At 38.4% G+C, this 22,398-nt stretch overlaps 1 protein-coding gene across 1 annotated transcript in view; it reads left to right on the top strand.

The window, feature by feature from the left end:
• Positions 1–22,133, top strand: part of LOC131036744 (E3 ubiquitin-protein ligase CHIP) — a 100,648-nt gene extending 78,515 nt beyond the window's left edge. Inside the window, exons 5-8 of the mRNA XM_057968714.2 lie at positions 20,591–20,724; positions 20,962–21,199; positions 21,319–21,429; positions 21,559–22,133. Of these exons, the coding sequence (XP_057824697.2) occupies positions 20,591–20,724; positions 20,962–21,199; positions 21,319–21,429; positions 21,559–21,684 (609 nt within the window). The 3' untranslated portion in view covers positions 21,685–22,133. The remainder of the gene's footprint in view (positions 1–20,590; positions 20,725–20,961; positions 21,200–21,318; positions 21,430–21,558) is intronic.
• The last annotated feature ends 265 nt before the right edge of the window (positions 22,134–22,398 follow it).

Below are 22,398 nucleotides of genomic sequence, written 5' to 3' on the forward strand. Positions count from 1 at the left end.
TTGAAATAGGCCATAGAGGAGATTGGGGTCACAAATGTTGTATAGGTAGTTATTGATTCAACATGTGTGTGTGCAAATTGGATAGTATGATGGTAGAGGGTGCTTACAAGCACATCTTTTGGACCCCATGCGTTCATGCATTGAAAGACATATGGAAAATAGACTGGGTGAAGCAAGTGGTGACAAATTTTAGAGGTATTCAAATGTCCATTTGCAACCACCACATCTCACTTGCTCTCTTCATGACATTTTCAAAGAAGGAATTCTTCAAACTTGTAGAGACAAGATATCCTAGCTACTTCAATTTATTAGAGAGGATGCTTTAGGTAGATGAGCCTCTACAGTTGATGATGGTGAATTTTAAGAGTGGAGTAGATGTTCTAATTCAAGCTTTATTGAAGGAAAACCCATCAAACAAAGATTTTTGATGAAGATTGGTTGTCCATTGTAATGTAAGACTTTGCTGATTTTATTAAAAAATTGTTAACTTTATTAAATATTAAATTGTTGATTTTTTAAATTAAATTTTTGATTTTAATATCTTAATTTTATTGTTCATTGTTTCCAACTTCAAAAATTTTAACTTCATCTTACTTGTTGTAGATGTCATTAGGTATGCTGATACACTCTCCTAGGCTTGGAGAGATATATGAGACATTTGACAACATGCTTGGAAAGATTAAACAAATAGTTTGGCTAAGGATATAGGAGCAACATATTGAGCCTATTGTGATGCGGAGGTGGAACACATATGGAAGCGATTGCTCTAAATTCCAAATGGTATACACCAAAGGTTAGAAGGCTACCTCCTTGTTATTATGAAGAGGTGAAAGAAAGGTTAATGCAGGCCTTTAAAAAAAGGTATCCAAGAGGAGTTTAGAATACTTCATTGACAATGGCTTGCCTTGACAAATCTTCATCATCTGACATTCAATAAACTAGAGGTGAATATAGATAGAGCTACATTAACTCAAACTAACCCTATTTGATCATGGACATGACACGTGAAGGATACAACACAGTTGAGGATGCTTGCCATTTGCCTCCGCCCCATGAAGAGGAATGGGCTTACAACTAGATGAGTGAAGAAGCTAGTGGTCATGCATGGTGCTCTTTGACTTTAGAACCGCTAGACTCTAGAGTATCTGCAAACTCTAGCTTTATGATGGGATGTTTATCCTGAAGATGTCACCAAGGTTGATGAGGAGGCACAAGAGGGATTGGTTTGGATTCCACTGGATGAGGGAAACCCTCACAATATCAATGGCTCAAAGGAGGACTTTGATTTTGATCTAGTGTTGGGAGATGCAAATTAGAGGCAGCGGTATACTTTTTTTTTTGTATTTTCCGTCATGTCCCCAATTGAATTGTCAATTTGCAAATTCACAATTTGAATAAGGTGTTTTATTGACACTATTTTATTAATGAATAATAATATTAAGGTATTAAATAATATAACGATAAATAAATAATAATTTTATGTTTATTTGTCCTATCTAGTGGCCAACTCCTGGTCGGTTTTCTCCTTAGGCCGACTTTTCTTGTGAAGTGGGTATTTGACTATTTAAGAGACAAGGATGCTCGATTGTTGGCATGCTTTTCGATTTGTTGTTCATGCCTCTAAGCATGTAGGCCATCTGAGACGAAATCCTTGCCTCTGTACAACAGATTAATGAGCATTGAGTTTAGCAAGTATTGATCCTATTCATTGTAGGTATCTTATATCGCAAGAAGGAAATCACGTTGCAATTCAAGATTGTAGGAGCCATATCGATTAATACACTTGCAGCTAGAGGATTGGGCACCACTTTAAGGCGCCACATCGCCATTCAACCTGGGCAAGCTACAAACAAGGACGCGACACACATCCCTGTCAACATCAGAAAATAAGAGGTCATTAAACCTAGTGAGAATAGACTAAAGATCATCAATACACTAGAGTTTGTTAAACATTCAACTAGGACAACGAATATCCAAGTCAGTCTGTGCGGTTTGAGGCCAAAGATGACATTTCCCAAGCACCTTTCCAATCAATAGTCTAATGGAATTCTTACTCAGTATGGAGTTGTGAGCGATTGAACAGGTTCTTTTAAAATTTCAATGCTGATAAGTTTTAAATCTGATGTTTTTTGAGATGAGACATATGTTCAGTTGTATCTAAACTCAATACTATTCATATTTGATATCAAGATTGAAATTGAATGCTATTTTTTGTTGAAAAATGAAATGATCTATATCTGAGTTTGTTGTTCTTAAATTGCTCTTTAAATCTTTGTAAGTTTCTTAGTGGGTACATTTTCAATTCAAGTGTGGTTGCAATTTGAGTTGGTATCTTTCAGTGGTATCAGAGCTTAGCGTCCTCCTAACTTGAGGGTGATTGATGAGTGAGAGGGAACAACGTCATCAGCTGCGTGAGAAAAAGAAGGTGGCCATCATAGGTGATGAGGAAGACAATAATGCTCAAGAGTTTGTTAGAGATGAAAGAGTTTAAAAAAAGCATGAAGAAATCCACGAGGGAGATGGTCTAGCCTCTAAGGGAATTAAATCGACAGCGGAGTGTTGATAAGCATATACAAAATGGGGTTGAAGACAGGAGCAGTTCTGGTGGGGAAAGGGCTTTAGGTGGAGGTGAGAAAGATTAAGCTAACACAAGAACCTTCAGAGCCAATTTTTTGGATAAAGAAGCAATAGTAAGTATTGAGGAAGAACAACCTGATTCAGAGGAAGAAATGTCAAAAGCGTTAAGCCTTGTCATCTGTAGAGATTTGACTTTCGAGGACTTCTATGAGATGAAGAAAACAACTAGACATAGGAGGAGACGGTATGGAGAAAGGAGGGACCTTTAGCATTGTTTGGGAAAGATCACCATCCCAACTTTTGATGGATCTAGTAGCTCATCAACAAGGGCTTGGTTGCAGAAATTAGACACATTTCTCATTGAATCCTATGCTTGAAGAAGAGGCTATCAAATTTGCCACCTTGTATCTTTTGGGGATAGCTCATGAATGGTGGTATCATGGCATGATAACTCAAGGGCATGACTCAGTAAGCTTTTTGGAAGACTTCAGCCAAAGGTTGACTGAAAGATTTTATAGAAGGGACCTAGAAATTCTTTTAAGGGAAATAGCTCAACTGAAGCAAGAGGGCAAGGTGGAAGACTTTGTATCAGAATTTCAAAGACTTGCATTGATGATTCTAGATGTAACAGAAAGGAGACTTAGTTTTGTTTGTAGAAGGCTTAGTTGAACCTCTCAAAGGTTTAGTAAGGGTATTTGATCCAAATACATTATAAGAAGCCATAAAGAGAGCCCTTAATTTAGAGGATTCAATGACTAAGAATAGATTTTATTCTAAGATACCACCCCCTATGCTGCCCAAGAAGCCTTTTCAAAAGAATATACCACTTCCCAACGCATCACCTTCCAAGCCAAGCCAAGTAGAGGTGTCCAAGAATGAGCTACATAGGTAAAATCTATGTTTTACATGTTGAGAACCTTGGCAACCAAGGAATATGTGTTTGGATAAAGGGCAAATACATTACATAGAGGTGGTCTCCAATGAAGATAATGATTATGATGAATTTGAGCTTGAAAAAGAGGTAGAGGAGACTTAGCATGAGCACCAAGGAGGGGACCATTTAGGAGGTACTCTTGCAGCTCTATTAGGGCTACTAAGATACAATACATTTCGTGTTAGAGGAGTCCTATGGGGACAAAAGGCAATACTTCTTATTGATAGTGGGGCTACTCACAATTACATTGATGAAGGGTTATTGTCTAGATTGGGCTTGAAGATCGAAGATTTTGAAGGTTTTAATGTTACAATTGTAAGTGGGACAATTCTTCCTTGTAATAAGAAGATTCCCCAAATGGAGTTGACTGTGGGAGTTTATAAAATGAAAGATGATTTCTATATTATCCACATGGAAGATACAAAATTGGTTTTATGAGTGCAATGGTTGCATTCGATTGACAAGTATGAACAAAGTTACTGCACTATGGAGTTGTCATTCCAACATAATGGGAAGAGAGTAGTTCTACATGGTCTTTCTAATGGGGGACTTGTTGTGACATTTTGACACATCGCCTCGCCCCATTGCAAATGGGGAACCCCTCTTTTTTCCAAATAAACCAAGTCGTTTTTGGTCAGTGTCATCCCTGACCCTAAGCAATGAGTTATAAGGTCTTGTTGGTCTGGATTTTGGCCTTTGGAGGTGATGAAATGCCTAAGTAGGGAATGGATTTTTAAGGAATATACGACCTACATTGGATACAGTCTTAATATTGTCATCAAGTCGATAATTAGGGTTTTGATGTATTGAGAAATGCATTGTGCTTATTGCTTTATCCTTCAAACTTTGCATTTTGCTAACTATGAACTTGATTGATACTTGTACTTCACAACGTTTCCTTGTCTTTTTCGGGTATATTGAAGGGAGCAAGACTTTGGATGTTGATAAGAGGACATTGTTGAGTGGATGATATCATCGTCCAAGGAAGTGATTGCATTGATAGAACAAGGAATGCATAGGCAGAGGAATGGAATGATGGATATTGGCTAAGTGTCAAGATAAACTTGAGAACTGATATGAAGAAATGAAAGAGAAACAATTTGGAAAAATTCGTCCCCAGGAGTGAAAATGCACTCCAGATTAAGGGATTTAGTGTTTGATGAAATAATGACTTGGAATGATGAAAATTGATAAAAGGGGATTTTGGACAAAGTCTATCCAAAGGGGGAGTTAGCATGGAAGAATTCAATGTTGCAACGAAAAATATTTCCAAGTCAAAATTGTTGGCGGCAAAGGATAAATCAAAATGAAAAGGGCAAATTTGGGCTATAGCAAGGAAAATTCCTCCTTGCCAATGGATTTGTGCTCAAGAGTAGGAATCCCTCACCATGGAGGATTTGTGCCATCACCATAAATTCCTCCACCCCTAAATTGCACCCAAGGAAGCAATTCAATACATTAGCAGGATTTTGTCTCCAAGGACAAAATCCTCCTTAGGGTCTGTTGATGTGTGTTTTATGCACATAACATTTCATAATAAAATACCAGGGTAATTTACCCTCTTTTGAACAAAACCACCTCAGATGCTAAGGGTAAGATCAACTAAAATGATTCCAAGGTTTCTACATGTCAGGTCTTGACGAGTGGGTAACTCAATGGTCGATGTGAATTGTTGTGCTCACTTGGGGACTTACGCAAATGTTAGGATTATCTTCTTCGATCATGAAAATGCGGAATAGGTGTACTGACAACTTAGGATTTAGCAATGAAGCTCCGGATTTAATTCTTACTAAAAAATGGGCAAAAGGAATAGGGTTCAGGAAATCTATTCTAAGCCTAGGAATGTAGGAAATGATGAACAAATCTAGTGGAATCAAACTAGGCAAGGTCTCACAAACATGTATTGACACAAGCTTAGTGCAATCGTCTAAGGTATACTTGAGGATTTTCAAACTGTTACCATTACACATTGACACCAACCAAGTTGATGCTTGTCAAAGGTTGCATAATAATTGAATTTAAGCTTACTCAAATTTCTAGTTGACCACACAAGGTACACTTACCAGCGACAAGAGGCTAGTGGTATGGATTAAGGATTCCACACAAATATATTCAACAAATCTTTCACTCAATCTAACATACATGAAAATAAATTCTAATCTAAAATTCTAATCTAACTTGGAGGAATTGAGAACCATGAATGCAAAGAAAACACTTGAAGAGCAAAATCACCAACAATTGAACAATGCTTATGATTCAAATAGCTACGGCATAGACCAACAATTCTACAAAAACTCTCCCTTACAAATGAGAGACAAGGAGGTATATATAGAGTCCCTTACAAAATGGATGGCCAAGATTGATACAAGATCAGCAACCAAGATCATGGCAACAAAACCCTAGAATTGCCTTAATTAGGGTTTACATAAAAAATGGTGCCACCAACGTATAGCCCAATAAAAAGATACCTAATCATCAAATAGAGAATGTTATAGAAGATTCCTCCCCGCATCTCTCTCTCTCCTAGCATACTCCAAGAATCTAGCCAATACAAAATCTAACTCCTCCATGGAAATGCTAGGCAAGGTATCTTGTTGCAAATCAATCACGTCCAGTGAATCCGAGCATGCGTCCAAAGTGTTCTCCCAATCTGGCATGAGCTTCTGCGAACTATGAACATGAATCAACAAAGAGACCAAGTCGTCTATCTGACTCTTCTTCAAAGATTCCAACTGGCAAAAATACATAAATTTCATCTTGTCTCTTAATTCGGCTAAGTGTAAACCACTAGCATCACTAACATCAACACCCAATAATTCCTCAATTGAGGCAAGGATCTTCATCTGAATGTCCTGAATCAATTCCTCCATCTCCATACAACACAATTGGGCGTTCTCATAAGTTGATCTCTTCACGGCCAATGAACAATACCAGCCGTGGAAATCGTATCTGTCTCCACTGTGCACAATGTTCTCGATGACCAAGGTGGAATTAGGAATCCTCTTCAAAGCCTTGAGGCGTGGAATAGTCTTCTTTTGAATAGGCCAGAATTCTTCCCAAACTCCCTCCAAATACTGGATTCTAAATACAAGCCCCGTTGTCCTATCATTTGCCTGGACAAACTGAGTAAGGAAATCATCCGCCTGTTTTCTTGCACTCTCAATCCACTTTTCCACCTCGAGAGTGTATCTCTCGCTGCCTCATAGTGTGAATGTAGTCCATGATCAACTGCAATAGGGGAAATAAGGGTGGGATTCTCACGCCTTATCCCTACAATATACTCTCTAAGTCTGATATTCTCTTCTTTGTACTTTTCTTTCTCTTCAATTTCTCTGTCTAACCTTGCATCGATCACCGACCTCCTAAAACTCTTGCTCTCTTGATGTACGGCCAAGGGCAACTGAAGTAATCTGGGAATCCATAGGAGTAGCAATGTCCGTTGTCACGCCTGCAATAGGAACATCAACCTGTGCAATCCGCATTCCTGTCTCATCTCTAACTATGTGCGACAAAATCTCAACTCTCTTGGGTTCCTTCTCCTTAGCACTTCTAGCTAGGTAATTATCAATGTTATCAATAGGCTGTACCTCTATCATTTTCTTACTTTTCTCCATACTTCTCATCAGCCAATCAGGAATAGCAGCCATCTGCATGCCATCATCGAGACACATCTCTCAATCAAGCCCTCTCAATGCCGAGATAACATCATCATCATCAGGATTATTCCTGGTCAAATCATACATCTCATTTCCCAAACTAACTTCCAAAAGGACAGTAGGGGATCCCAACTGATCATCATTCTCATTTGGTGGTGAAGATGTTGCTGTGGCATGTAACTCTTGAGTGTTCTCTGGTAGTATCACTGTGTTGGAACATTGTTGGGATTCCCTATCCTACTCTGTTATTTCAATCACCTTAATTGATGAGGAAGGAATGATAGGTGGAGGAATGATAGTCCTTTGTTTCTTCTTCTTCACCTTCTCAATCTTCTTCCCTCTAGCCTTGACTCCTCCTGGTGTGTTCTTCCTTCTCTTGGGAGCTTGACTCTCTTTGTTTGCATGAATCGTGACATCACTAATAGTCCTGTGGTCATCTTCGAAAGTAGACTCTTCCGGCTTCATTTTTTCATAAGTGAAGGGAACACCCATATCAACTAACTTATTCATCTAAATATCTACCCATGCACGGGAGAAACTCAAGACCTCTCTCATCAATACATTCAGATCAAGCTCCTCTGATTTAGACCAATTAGGCAATAAGATTGCCTTCTTCATTTCATTCTCATATTGTGGATGCGTATGATCCCTGTCATCTAATACTTGATCAGGTATGAGAAAAAGTCCACACTTCCTCATGAAATCCACTGACATTCTAAACCACATTTGTCTCTTTACTGCCTGCTCGTCCATCAAGTTGGCCCAATAATCTTCTTTGTCTACTTTATGGATGAACTTCTCTCCCCTGATCCTTCCAACTTTCTTATCGGGATCGAATCTTTCTCTTTTCTTGAAGGTTGCAAATCGATAGAATGCAAGCTCCTCACTCGCAGTGCTAGCGGCTAAGGCAGGCTGGCAAACCTCCGATGTCTTCCCAACTGAAATAGGGAATGTGATGCCTGTCCTATGCTTCTCTCTTTGTATGGCTTCAAACTCTAGAAGTTGTCTCACCACTTCCAACAAGATCATTTTGTCGGACGGATACCTAGGAAGCCTGTAGGGTTCGGATTGGAACCCATGAATCCTAAGGTACGCGAAAGTGGGAAACTGAATATACCACGATCCATATTTCTCTATTAGCTCTGTTGCCTCCTTGAACAATCTTCTGTGGATTCCGCCTTGCAGCATCCGCGTGATGTACATGGTGAATACATCATTCACTCTCTTATAATCTTCAATTCTATACATGTTCAGCTGGAGATAGCACTCATGACTCCTGAATTGTTCTTGCCCATTCCCGACTTCACCTCTGCATATCAATCCTTTGTATGAAACAAACTGTGCAAGCAGGTATACCAGGTAGGAAGTCATGGCGAATGACTTGGACCGCTCTACATTCCTCAGTTGAAAGTCCAGATTGTCACTTATGATTCTAGACCAATTTACCAATGTCCCTCTAAGACAATCCTAGATGAAATAGAACATCCATCCATTGAATATTGCACCACCTTGTGGCATCCCCATCACTCTATTGAGCAGGAATACTAAGTCACTATACTCCTCTTTGAAGTCTGTGCACATGAATGTCTTGGGAGCCTTGGAATGATGAAGCCTAGGCTCAATCATCCACTCTTTGTTTATCATACTCTTACAGGCATCCATCTTCTTCATGTACCGTTCTTTATATTCATCCTTGGTTGCATCCTTCATATCTGTTCCGTGTGGAATTCCGAACACCTCAGCAATCGCATCCTCAACAAGGTAGGCAATAACAAAGCCCTTAGGAGTTTTGATCATTCGCGAGCAAGGATCATAATATCGTGCACACTCCAGGATAAGCTCACTGCATTGTATGGACTGTGGAAATCCAACAACATGAAAAATACCACTCTTCATAATGTTTACAATAGCTGCATGATCCACAAAAATAACTGCTATGCCCGTAATGGCCTGCATCTTAATCTTTAGAAGCATGATGCCAGTGATCTGCAAACAGTCTTATCAGCCAGGATTAATAACATAGAGTAAACTGTAAAGCTGTGATAAAGAGAGCAGTGTCAAGAAGACTCCCTGAAAGAGTATTAAAACCCCAAGTTCTCCAGAGGATAGGCCCTGCCAGGCTAATCATAACCAGACCTGCATAAAACCTTCCAACAAGCACTCAACGAGATGTTAGCACAAAAGGCCATCTAAATAGTGATTCCACCCTTAATAATGTGACTGCAAAAGTCAACAGATACTGTAGGAGATATTATTCAAGCCATTTATGACGGATATAGAACCAACAATTCCTTCCCTTCTCCTACAGAGACACACAGAGAGAACTACCTCCTCGCAAGCCTAGACTTACTTTCAAGGAAAATCCTAGAGCCGAGATATAGAAAGATACTCCATAATCACCTTATAACATACCGAATGCAGATAAGGATAATCAGCTAACTTAATCAATTAATAGCTTAAAAGAAAATGACAGCCTCAAGCTGCTAAGATGGAGTCAGATATCAACCTCTATACCCTTAGAAAAGAAAATTTAAACATTCGAATCCTTCTGCAAAAAGCTAATAAATAAATCTGTGAAATGAATAGAAAAATGCAAGAGAAGAAGTGTATATATATAGAGACATAAATGAATATATATACATATACATGTATATATAAATATACATATACATATATATATTTATCTATATATATATGCAGAAGATAAAATATATATATATTTAAATATATATATATATACATACATACACATATATATATATATATGTATATAAAGATATATAGATTAAATCCAAGAGTCTGTGAATATATAAATAAGCTACAATTTAAATTTCAGATCATAAAATAATTAAAGCATGAATCCAAAATTGCAGCTATTAGAGTAGGGACGATAAACTTAACCTTAAATAACCATAAATCCAAGTCCAAGTCCAAGTCCAGATTTCGATAAAGACCCAAGAGAGGAAACATCACTATAGTTTTAAAGAGGAGCTACTTAAGAAAGTAAGCAGACTAGAGACATATGACAGGCAAAAAAGAATGAAAGGCATGAAGACATGCCGACCTTCATTAGTCAGCTCCGCCTCTCCTTCCCCGCTCCTGCGGAGCCCTATCTCCAGAGCTAGCCGGCAAATCTGGAGAGGGGGAAGCAGGGGAAGGAGGAATAGCCACCTCGTCCGCAACTACTTCAATGTTCTCCGCTTTGAGATAATTAACAAACCATTTGTTGTTCGGCGGTTTTCTAACCTGCAAGAGCCATTGAAGGAAGAAAAAATTCCTATGCCTGATTGGGCTATAGGCTTCAAAAGCTAGTGGATCTTCTATAAACAGAATTGGGTATCGCGGCACCGGATTGTTCATCCTGATAAGTATATCATAATCATGAGGCTTCGGAGCTGTGAGCTCTTCGTCAATATTGACCACTACCCGCTCTAATTCCCCCAACAGTTCCTTCTTGAAGACCTTTTACAGAGTTTCACCACCACATTCCTATCTTTCTCAAGATCCATTGCTACTGCCGGGAACATAGCTGCGATGTCTGAATTGGCTCTGGTCTGGTCCTCATTCAAAATATAATCCTTCCCCAAGGTTTTCATAACTGCTCTGGTAACCAAGGGATTATGATGAACCAGGATACCCTTCAATCTCTCCTCCTTGATTTCACCCACAAAGGCCATCTGTCGTTTGAGCCCTATAAGCCTTAGCCGAGTATCCATCAAAGCAATTTGAAAACAAATAAGTCGAAACCCAAGCCATACAAACTAAATAGAGCAAGAGTTTAGTGAATGGAGAAAGACAACTCATCTTGCCATAGCGAAATGATAGATACAGATAGATGATCGGGATCGGAGGGTCAGGATGCGTTTGGAGCAATCTCCATGATCTAAGTAGTAATTACCACCACCTCAACACGAACAAGCAGGTAATCAATTTGCTTTCAATCGCAGAGGGGGAGTCAAATCATTATTACTAAAATACCGTCGAAATGGTACTAATTGAGGGGAGTTGTTGACAAAAGATGTCCCATGAGGGAAGCAATTCCCACTAAAGTTTGGCTAAAGCCGGAGGTAAAAATAATCTAAATTGTGGCTAAAGGAAAGAGAAGATAGGTAAAAGCTAACTCTTTTGAGACCCATAATCTTTTAATCCTTGAAGTATACAAAGTGTCTATATGAATATTAATACCTATATATCCATGCATATATATATATCTATAGTAATAATATATATACATGTATGTCTATATATATATGCATATCCCGATATACTTCTGCATACTAATAGACAAAAATTTCATAAGGCTCAAGGAGGAAATCTGAGAAGAAAGTAACTAAAACCAGAAGGCCTAGGAATCCAATTGGCAAGAACAGAGGAGTATCCTTTTCCTAACTAATAAATTGTCCATCAGCTCCTAAATTTGCTAATTCATCTACTCTAGAATTACCTTCTCGATAGATATGGTTGAAGGTCAATTTTTTGAAATTTTTTAGGAGACTAAGAGCTCTAGCCAAGAGCACATTTAGCTTCCAATCAGATAGAGAGCCTTTTCTAAGGCCATTAATAATAATAGCCGAGCCTCCTTCAATAGCCAATTTGCGAATGCCTCTGTTTTGGCAAAGAAGAAGACCTTCAATGAGGGCTAAAATTTCAGCCCTGTTGTTGGATACATGCCCTATAGGTTTAGCTGCCCTAGCCACTTCCTTCCCTTCTTCATCATGCAAACAACAACCAATGCCTGCAGGACCTGGATTCCCACGGGAAGCTCCATCAAAGTTTAACTTAAACCAACCCCTTTTAGGGGCTTTCTACTTACAGGCATTCCTCAGCTCTTGATTTTTAGAGCTGCCAGTACCAACAAAGGGGGGGATCCTCAAACCAAACCATCACCCTCTCATCTTCTCATCCCAATAGGTCATTCCTGAGAGATGACTAGGGAATTTAGAGATTCTGCTATTTAAAAGCTCCACTATTGAAGCTTCTATTTTTTTTACTAAAAGGGGCCACTCCATCTTCGTTTCCTTGAAGAGTCCCCTGTTGCGTTCCTTCCAAAGTTCCCAGAGAACCAGAGAGGGAGCTAGGTTTCACAACCCACCATAAAGGGAATTCTTAAAAAGGGTTGGCTAAGCTTGAAACATTCCAAGGATGGAGTTGGGAAAAGCAGAGGACCACCCTAATTTGTTGCACAACCAAAGCCAACATTTTGATGCATAGTTGCAATTGAGAAGGATATGATCTTTATCTTCTTTCGCCTCTTCACACAGAGGACATCTACTAGGACCTTCAAAGCCCATCTTTCTAATCTATCTGCTGTAAGAATCTTGTTCTGGAGGGCTAACCATGAGAACACCCCAGCCTTTGGAAGACACATCTTGTCCCAGCACAAGGCTGCAGGGACAAAGGTGGCAGAGGAGAGCTGCTGACTCAAGAGGAGATTATAACCATCCTTTGAGGTATATTCCCCCGATTTCGAACCATCCCAGACCAAAGTATCCGACCCTAAATTGCAAGAGACCATCCTCTTATTAAGGATATCTTGAAGCACCAGTTTCTCCCCAACCGGGATGTTTACCAGCTCAAGGGATCTCCATGACCAGCCCATGGCTAAGTCCCCTTCAGAGGGCGAGATATAGTCCTTGACATACCTGCCCCAAATAGATTCGAGCGTTACTCTTGAAGATTCCAAGTTAGCGTGTTGCTGAAGGACTGGAAAACCGCCCCAAGAGTCAGACCAGAAAAGGGCTTTATCACCCTTGCCCAAATTCCAAGTTAGTTTGTCCAAGATGATTTTTCTACAATCCAACATAAAGTTCCAAATACATGAACCTCTCGGAGGTGAGGGATCTTTGAAGAGGCTCATGTGGTCCCTACCTCGGAGATACTTATGAAAGAGGATTTGGGCCCATTTTAGATGAGGAGACCTAAACATTTTCCATACTAATTTGGCTCCTAACACCCTACTCTGAACCTTAATGTCCTTAATCCCAATACCCCCTGTTGACTTAGGCTTGCAGATCTTATCCCAGGCCATAAGGGAGATTCGTTTCTTCTCCTCCGCCCCTTGCCAAACGAAGGATCTTAGATGTTTGTTTAACGCTTCCTTTTTGGACTGAGGCGGGCTAAAACAAGATAGCTGGTAGATAGGCATAGCAGCCAGAACCAATTTAACCAATGTAGCTCTGCCCGCAGAGGATAGCCACTTTCCTTTCGAGGTTGCTATCCTATTTTTGATCTTTTCTACTACTCCATCCCACAAATTAAAAGACCCTGAGCCCTTATCCAAGGGCAAGCCAAGATACTTACAGGGGAGACTACGTAGATTGAAATTCAAAATACCACAAATGCTATTTTGTAAACTTGCCTGAGTGTTGAAAAAGAAGACTTCTGATTTAACCAGATTGATTTTCTGACTAGAGGCCTTTGAGTAGGAGTCCAAGATTTGCTTAAAAGCTTGGGCCTCCCCTAGATCACTACGCCCATATAACATAGTGTCATCCACAAATTGCTGATGTGTTATAGGGTCAAGGTTACTGGTAATTCTAATCCCCATCACCTAGTTGACCTCCTTGGCTCTAGAAATCGTTCTGCCCAAGGACTCGGCCATAATGATAAAGAGAAAAGGGGATAGGGGGTCTCCCTGCCTCAAACCCCTAGAAGAACTGAAAAATCCTTCAGGGGTGCCATTGATCAGAATAGAGAATTTAGGCGTGGAGATACATTCAAAAATCAAATTGATCCATGTTGCGGGGAAACCAAAAACTTTTAAGCATCTACATAGAAATCTCCAATTCACCTTGTCATATGCTTTCCTAATGTCTAGCTTTAAGAGCGTACTAGGGTTCCCATTCTTCTGGACAGAGTGGATAGCCTCCTGAGCTATAATGACCCCATCGTAAATAGATCTTCCAGGGACAAAACCTGTCTGTTCCTCACTAATCAGCAGGGGAAGGAGTTTTTGAAGACAATTAGCTAGTCTTAGAGAAAAGTTTATAAATAGTATTGCATAGGGCTATAGGTCAGAACTCATCATAACGCTCCGGTTTATCCTTTTTTGGGATAAGGGCTAAAAAGGTGTTATTGATTTCTTTGAGGATGTTGCTGAGTTTCTCATTCTTTCCAAAGCTATTGTAACTTCCTCACCTAGGAAGGGCCAACATTTTTGGAAGAAGCTAGTCAGAAAGCCATCCGGCCCAAGGGATTTATCTAGGCTCATCTGCTTAAGAGCTGCCTCTACTTCTACTAAATAAAATTTGGCAGATAGGGAATCAGAATGCTCCTTATTTAGAAGCTTAGGGATGCTATTGATAAACCTATCCTAGATAGAGCTGTGAGGGCTCCAATCAGAGTTTAGGATAAGGGAAAAGAAATCAACAACCTCTTTCGCAATGGTTTTAGGATTATCCACCTCTGAGCCATCGCTTAACTTAATTTTGGAGATATGGTTTCTGACTCTTCTCATCCTAACACTATTGTGGAAAAATTTGGTATTCTTGTCACCCTCCTCCAACCAAGTCTCCCTGGATTTTTGTTTCTAGAAGACTTCTTCTTTGGCAAGAATAGATTCATGATCCGCCAAGAGTTTCTTTTCTTTGAGAAACTGAGTCTCATCCATCCCAAATCTCATAACTTCCTCATTGACTTCTACCAGCGCAGCTTCCACTTGAGCTTTATTGTCAAAGATATTACCAAAGTACTTATTCCATTGAATGAGATTCTGCTAAGATTATTAACAACCTTAAACATCCCAGACCCAGAGACCTTGGCCCCATCCCACCATTCTTTTAGAAGCTCCAGGATATGATCGTCCTTCAGCCACATATTCTCGAATTTAAAAGGACATCTCTTTGGGCCAACTTCTCCCTGAATGTCAAGTAAAATGGGAAAGTGATCCGATCCTAAAAAAGGTAGAATTGAGGCTTCCAGAGTAAAGGGAAAGTTGATGAGGCTTCCCAATACAAAGAATCTATCCAATTTCTCTGCAATGTTGCTAAATCCTAACCTACAGTTATTCCATGTAAAGGCATCCTTAACCATATTTATCTCTAGCATACCACTCCGATGGATCCAATCTGCAAAGTCCAAAGAAGCCCGAGCATTAATGCCTAAGCCACCCCGCTTCTCATGTTGATGCAGAATTGCGTTAAAGTTCCCACCTAAAAAACATACTTGACTGAGGGTGCTCGTAAAATTCTCAATTTCCCTCCAAACTCTTCTTTTATCCCCATTAAGGATTGGCCCATACACATTAATAATGACAAAATCTAGATTATTTTTGAGACAAGTTACCCTCCCACTCATCCAATTGTGGTTAGATACCAAAAGAGAAAGAAGGATACTACGAGGGTCCCAGATAATAGCTAGTCCTCCAGAGGCCCCATTGGTTGGGGTCCTTGTAATCTGTCTAAAGTCTAATCGCTTGCCAAAGTAAGCTAAGTCTACATCTCCCAATTTGGTCTCTTGAAGCAGGACTAATTCTGGGTTAAAAGAGGATAGACAACATTTGACTAGCCTCTGCTTGTTAGGGCCATTTAAACCCCTAACATTCCATGAAACGACTTTCATGATGCCTTGGAAAGGACCTTCCCCTTCCCCGCCTGAAACATGTCCGTAAGTTTAACCTAACCTTCCGCGGAGCCATCATTAGCTCGTAGCTCTGATAGGGATTTCCTACCTCTCTTTTTGTAGAACTTGGCACAATCCGGGGTGGATTTATCAGCTGCCCAAAGGTTGATGCCTAAGGTTTCATTTTCCTTATTATTTAAATCTAGAAAAAGTTCCTCCAATTCCGAGACCATAGGAGGAGGGGAGAAAGCCATAATTTCTTTTCTTAGCAGTTTTTTCTGAAGATCAAGCTCTTCCTCGACAAATATTTCATCTAGCAATTTATCCATGATTTCCTCAGTGACTGAGTCACAGAGATAGTTAATAATGCAGCTGACTTCTTCCTCTTTGCGGGCTAGATCCTCCTCTTGATCTGCCCTATCCTCATTAATAGAGCCTACCTTCCGATGGGGAGAGCCATTGGAGTTGCTAATATCATGATATAGTCCAGTTATAGTTTTTTACGTTTTTTAGCTTTGAGTCTTAATTTTAGAGAAATGATTAATGTGATTTAATTGCTTTTCTAATTTCTCAAGTTATCTCAATTTTAGAAAAGGAATATCTTGAGTTTATCCAATGTTGCCTAGTTTATCCAAAGAGGATTCCTCCCGGAAGCTTGGAGAAGAGGGGATCAGTCGATCTTCCCTTCTCTTGTCCATGATAAATTCCCCTTCTTCTAATTCCTCAATATGCCTAGATGGTAGAGGGGCTTCCCTAGTCACAAACCCTCCCTTCTCCAGATTGAAACTAATGTCTACCCTAGGAATCCGACTAGATCTCAATTGAGGAGGCTGAACTGGGATCGATACAGGGTCTAGATCTAGAGTTCCTTTTTAAAATTCAGGATAGATAAGGAAAGACGACACCCCTGATTTAATTTCAATAAGTTTTAAGGTTTTAACACTAATATCTATATTTATTATCATAACACAGTTCGCATATTTCCTATACTTGTCACTAATTTCTACAAATTTGCCAATATGATTACCTATTTTCCTAATAATTTCGATGTCCATTAATTCTACTAGTAGGTTAGGTATCAAAACTGGTCTATCTATTTTTAGAGATTGCATTTTATTAGGGTTAAAGTCCATAAGCCATTCTAAAAAATTAAAATCAAAACCTTTGAAAGTCGGAGATTTACCTGTTAAGAATTCCTCCTCGTGTCTTGTATTACTGCAATCAATATACAAAAACCCTCAGACAAGATAGCTATACTTACTATCCATTTGAAGGACGACATAAACCAATCTGCAATAGCCTTCGATGGAATTCCAAGTCCCTACCATCTCGCGAAAACACCGAAGGCCTTGCAAGATTGTTGAATCCTCTTAACCAGATTCTCATTGATCTCTAAAATGTTAGCTAGGTCTGAGTTAGGGTCCCTCATTGAACCCGGTTCTGCTATTAAGGGTTTAGGAGACATCGAAGCTAACTTACCCTTGCCTATAGAAGCCTTAGCTCTGGATTGAATTCCCACCAACTTTTTGTGATTGCTAATTCTACTTCTTCTATCATTTTCAGAGTAAAAGCTAACTTGGGGATCTGGTTTTATGAAACCTTCCTCAAGATTCTGCAGCTGATTAAACCTATTGGAGATAGCCGACTTAGTATTACCTTGTCCGCATTCCTTGCCATTCACAACCCTTGGAGGGTTTTTCATGGCTTCCCTACGAGACCTTCTGGGTTTCACCACTTGCCATTCCGACTGCTCCTGAGGCAGGGGAGACCTAATCCTCGGGTTGCAAATCCTGAGCGCATATTTAGTCCACTCGAAAAACCATTTTTGATGGATAAGATCCGGCGATTTCCTCAGAAGTATTCGGGAAGAAAAAATCGCTCGATGCCTTTGCTGCCAGATTTCGCACATTTTCGCTTCAAATTAGTGGGTCAATGGGTTTTTTTAGAGGCGAATTTTTAAGCAAAAATTCAAGCCTCCTACTTGGATATTTTTTCTAGAATTTTTTTTCATAATTTTTTCTTTTTATGAAAAAAATTGTAGGAATTTTCAAAAGTATTTTCAGAAAAATCGAATAGGGTTTTCTTCTGAAAATTTTCTGGGTGGATTTTCTTCTAGGCAAAATTCATGACTTTTTGTAGGGTTTTGCTGGGTTCAAGGGTTTGGAAAAAAAATGTTTTTCCTATGCAGGTCGCGTGAATATCTGCACGATTTTTTGAATATTCCGGCCACGTTTTGCCGCATTTAACTCCTAATTTGTGGCAACGAAAAGTTTTTTAGCTTTGGGTTTTTTCCAAAATCGTGTTTTCTTTTTCGCGACCTCTAATGTGCATCCACGTTTTTTCTGTTTCTGGGCAGCGAATTTCGGGGGCTTTTTTCAGTGACGTGGCGACAGTTTTTCGTCAAAGTGATTTTTCCGTTGACGACGATTTTTCAGCATGAAAATAAAAAATTCCTGTGAATTTTGTAGTTTTTTGGCGATGTTGATTATTTCACGATTTCTGCAGTTTTTGGCAATGCGATTATTTCATGATTTCTGCAGTTTTCTTCTGATGGTGACGTCTTATGCTCACGCGACATTATTCCGATTATGTGGGTTTTTTAAACTCGTGTGGTTTTCGTGTTTTTTAATGCCGCGCGACTGTATATTTTCTGGCTCCTAATGGTTGTTCTTTGTTTTGAGAGAGAAACTCTCAATCTAGCTTATTACGTGCCACGTTTGTAGATTGTGGTGTGTTTATTTCTCTTGCAATTGGAAGACCCTTATTTGCGATGGGTTTTGAACGGATTTTATACCATGCTTTGTGGGTTTCTGCTCTTCCTGCCGGCTAGGGCTTTTGTAATTTTTTTTCCTTAAAAAAAAATTACTTATGGGTTTTTGTAATTTTTTTCCTCAAAAAATTATTCTAGGTTTTTAATAATTTTTTTTCCTTAAAAATTATTTGTTGGGTTTTGGTTTTTTTGCCATAAAAAATCATGACAGGGTTTTCACAAATTTTCTTGAAAAATTGTCCAAGGGTTTTCACGATTTTTATTGAAAAATTGTCTTAAGAGTGTTTTCATGATTTTTTCCTAAAAAATTGTTAAGAAGATTTTCACGATTTCCTAAAAAATTGGCCATTGGTTTTTTTCAATTTTGTCCTCAAAATTCATCTATAATTTGTGAAGTTCACGTGAGATTTTGGTTATCTGGATTTATGATGGGTGTTACTATCTTTGGGTTTTTATCATTTTTTTCTGAAAAAAAACGATGATTTGTGAAATCCAGTTTTTAAGGTTTGATGGTTTTTTCCTTAAAAATCATGCTTTGTTGCAGTCAGGTTTGGGTCGCACCTGGAGTTGCTGGGGCGAACATCTGCAACCATGGTATCTTGCAGTTTTTTGGAGTTGCTGGAGAAAACAATGCTCAATACTCTTCTGCAAAAAGTTTTTATGGTTTTTGTCAAAATCGTGTTTGTTGCTCTTTGGAGGGTTTGCCAATTTTTCGTCAAAATCATGGTTTCAAGCTCAGTAATTTGCATGTGAGGGTTACATTAGTCGGACGGAATCAGCTATTCTTGGTCATTAACACTTTGCAGATTTTGGGAGGGTCTCCACAGTAGCAGAGGGTTCTTGCCTTTGTGATCAAAAGCCCTGTGGTGTCTTTTGTTGGGTACTTGGTTGATACAATGACCATTAAGGGAGGGTATTAGAATAATTAATTCTTTTAATCGGTTACCTTATAGTGGTTCTATTAATGGTCATTTAGCTTTTTAGTTCGTCATCTTAGTTGTCGACTTATTTAGCTTTTTAGTTCATTCAGTCTTTTAAGTGCAACCATTGCTTCTTTTATAAGAACGCATAGTTTGTTTTTTAGTGTTTAGCTTTTTAGCTTTATTTAGCATTTTAAGCGTTTTAGCTTCATGTTGAAGCTTTAGTTTAATTGTTCGTTCTTTTTAGAACACCGTCTTGTAATTCCTTTATATTCGGTTGTATATTCGTAATTAATTCATCCGATTATTCAATATCATTCAATTAGTTTTCAAAAGGGTATGGCTAGGAAGAGACTCGGCAACAATAAATATTTTATTTTTCTATCTTTCAACTCCACACACAAAAACCCCAATCCAATATCACTTGCACACACAATACTAATTTTTCTATCCAATCTCATTATACACACATTGTGCAATATTCTGTGATGATATATTCATTTGCACATGCGACACATAAATTTATATTTGCCTGCAAATTTCATAAATTCATACTTGGAACAACTGATGCTTGCAACTGCAAACAAATCATTGCAATTCCGTATTAATCCGCACACCTGTGAATTCTGGATGAATCCACCAAGGTTGGCTGAAATGGATTTTTGTCCTAGGGCTTGCTGATCTGAAAGCCAAAAGCTCTCGAAGCTCTTCAATAGAAAATATCAAAACAAAGAATAATTGAAATGAGTTCTCAATTCTCCTTATAAAGCCCTCCTAGAACTTGCTGAATTATAAATTATAAAAATCACTTTTAAATATTAAACTACTCATAAGTGACTTATAATATTTCTTTTATTTCATTTGCCTGCTAATAAAGTGACCCTTCCAAAATTTTCTGTTGACATAAAATAAGCCACTTTATTAAACAATCATGGTTCAACAATTAATCAATTAAATACGAATAATCCTGAAAAGCTTAGGACTATTCAATATTTAATTAATTATTTTTATGATCTTTTTAAATAATCAAAATTAGTCATCTCTTAATTTATTTATTTTTTGACAACTTAATTTTAATCATTTAATTATATTCTCAGGTTAAATAAAAGGGGACATTACAGAAGCTGCTTTAATGGATTATTAATGGAAATGTATTGTCTTTGAATCTGGATAGGCATTGGATCTTGGGAGAGGTGCAAACCCATCGAGTTATATGGTGGAAGAAATCTGGCAGGAACTTGCAAAAGCAAGATATTTAGAATGGGAGTCTGCTTCATCCATTCGTTTGAAAAAGCAGCAAGAGTTAAGGTACATGTCAAAGTAATTTGATTTGATTCTCCATAACATGTTTTTGGTTATGTTTGGGCATTGGAAATATGTGCAAATACAATGTTCTTAGCTAATGAGATCTCTCTCTCAAACAGGCTATATATGCTGAGGCACACTCATGAATTCTCACTGATATTCTGCATATAGGTGTAATGACTTCTGTCTTGTAGCTTGTATACGACTTATCTGTGATATAAATGGGCTTTGAAATTGCAGGATGATTTGTGAAAGGACTTTGCAGCAAGAACATGAGAGCACCATTATACATAGCAGTCAATCTAATGGGAGCATAAAAAACACGAATGATGGTGATTTAGAATCAATTAATTTGGAAGGAGAATTCATATCTCGTCAAAATTCATCAAATTTAGATTTAGAGAAAGTTTACAAGGAACATTGTGATATCCTTTCTGATGTATTTAACAAAGCAGCAGAGGCAGACATTCCTACCGAGGTAGAAAACAAAAACTATCAACTAATATTGGGAAAGTCTTTGCCTATAGAAAGAATAATTTTAGATATTTTGCTGATCTATTAGTACTAATATTAGTTATTTGTTGATCATCAATATAGGTACCTGAGTACCTGTGTTGCAAAATTACATTGGACATCTTTCGTGATCCAGTTATCACTCCTAGTGGGGTTACGTATGAAAGGGCAGTTATTTTGGAACATATCCAAAAGGTGATACAATTTCTGAAGTAAAATTCTAATAGGATATTTTTATTATATTTCTATAGGAAGTTAAATTCACATGTGAGGCAACTTCTGATGCTTTCTCAATAAGTACTGTTTGGGGAAAAAATCTTTCAGGTTGGGAAATTTGACCCAATTACACGGGAGCCACTCCAAGCTTCACAATTGGTACCAAATTTTGCTATTAAAGAAGCTGTTCAAGCCTACTTGGACAATCATGGTTGGGCTTACAAAACGACATGAAACTGGACCTCTCAAGAAATGGTATCAGATGTAATAAATTATGTGATCTTGGGCCTATGGTGTCAAGTTCTTCGAATGCAATCGGTATGTTCAGGCTCTAGGTTCACAACTTAACACAACTGTTTTGGTGATAAGAGATTGTACATAAATGTCCACCTTTTCCTGTGAGTTTTATTTGAGGGCTTCTTGCTCAAATAGGAAATTCTATGATCTACAACACTTACATTGACAACAACTAAGGGAGATACATTGAGAACACTTACATATTATTGTTGGTGTTTGGAGAGTTAAGATTCTTCATAGAAAGCCATCCCAGGATTCTCTCAATGCATGTTAGTTCGTTGAGTGTTGGATGGTTACTATTTTACATCTCATTCTGTGTATAATGCCAAGTTTTTGAGCTGTTAAATTTGTTGATTTTAGATCTATAAGAAACTGACCTCTGTTCATCTGTTCTGCAACCTGCTTAATTGACTTTATGTTAGTGTAAGTTGGAATATGATGGAAATCAGCCTTCGAAAGTAGAAAAATATTTTTCATAATATCTTGCAAAAAAGCCTTACAAAGCCTGATATATTGCTCCAAATTTCAGGTAAAAAAAATCATATTAGAGAAACTGATTAAAAACAATAAAATTCCTGGCTAAACTAAAAACGGAGCAGAAAACACTGCATACACAATTGAAGACTACAAACTCAGTTCAATGTAACATGT

Source organism: Cryptomeria japonica, chromosome 3 (genome assembly GCF_030272615.1).
Source record: "Cryptomeria japonica chromosome 3, Sugi_1.0, whole genome shotgun sequence".
NCBI lineage: Eukaryota > Viridiplantae > Streptophyta > Pinopsida > Cupressales > Cupressaceae > Cryptomeria > Cryptomeria japonica.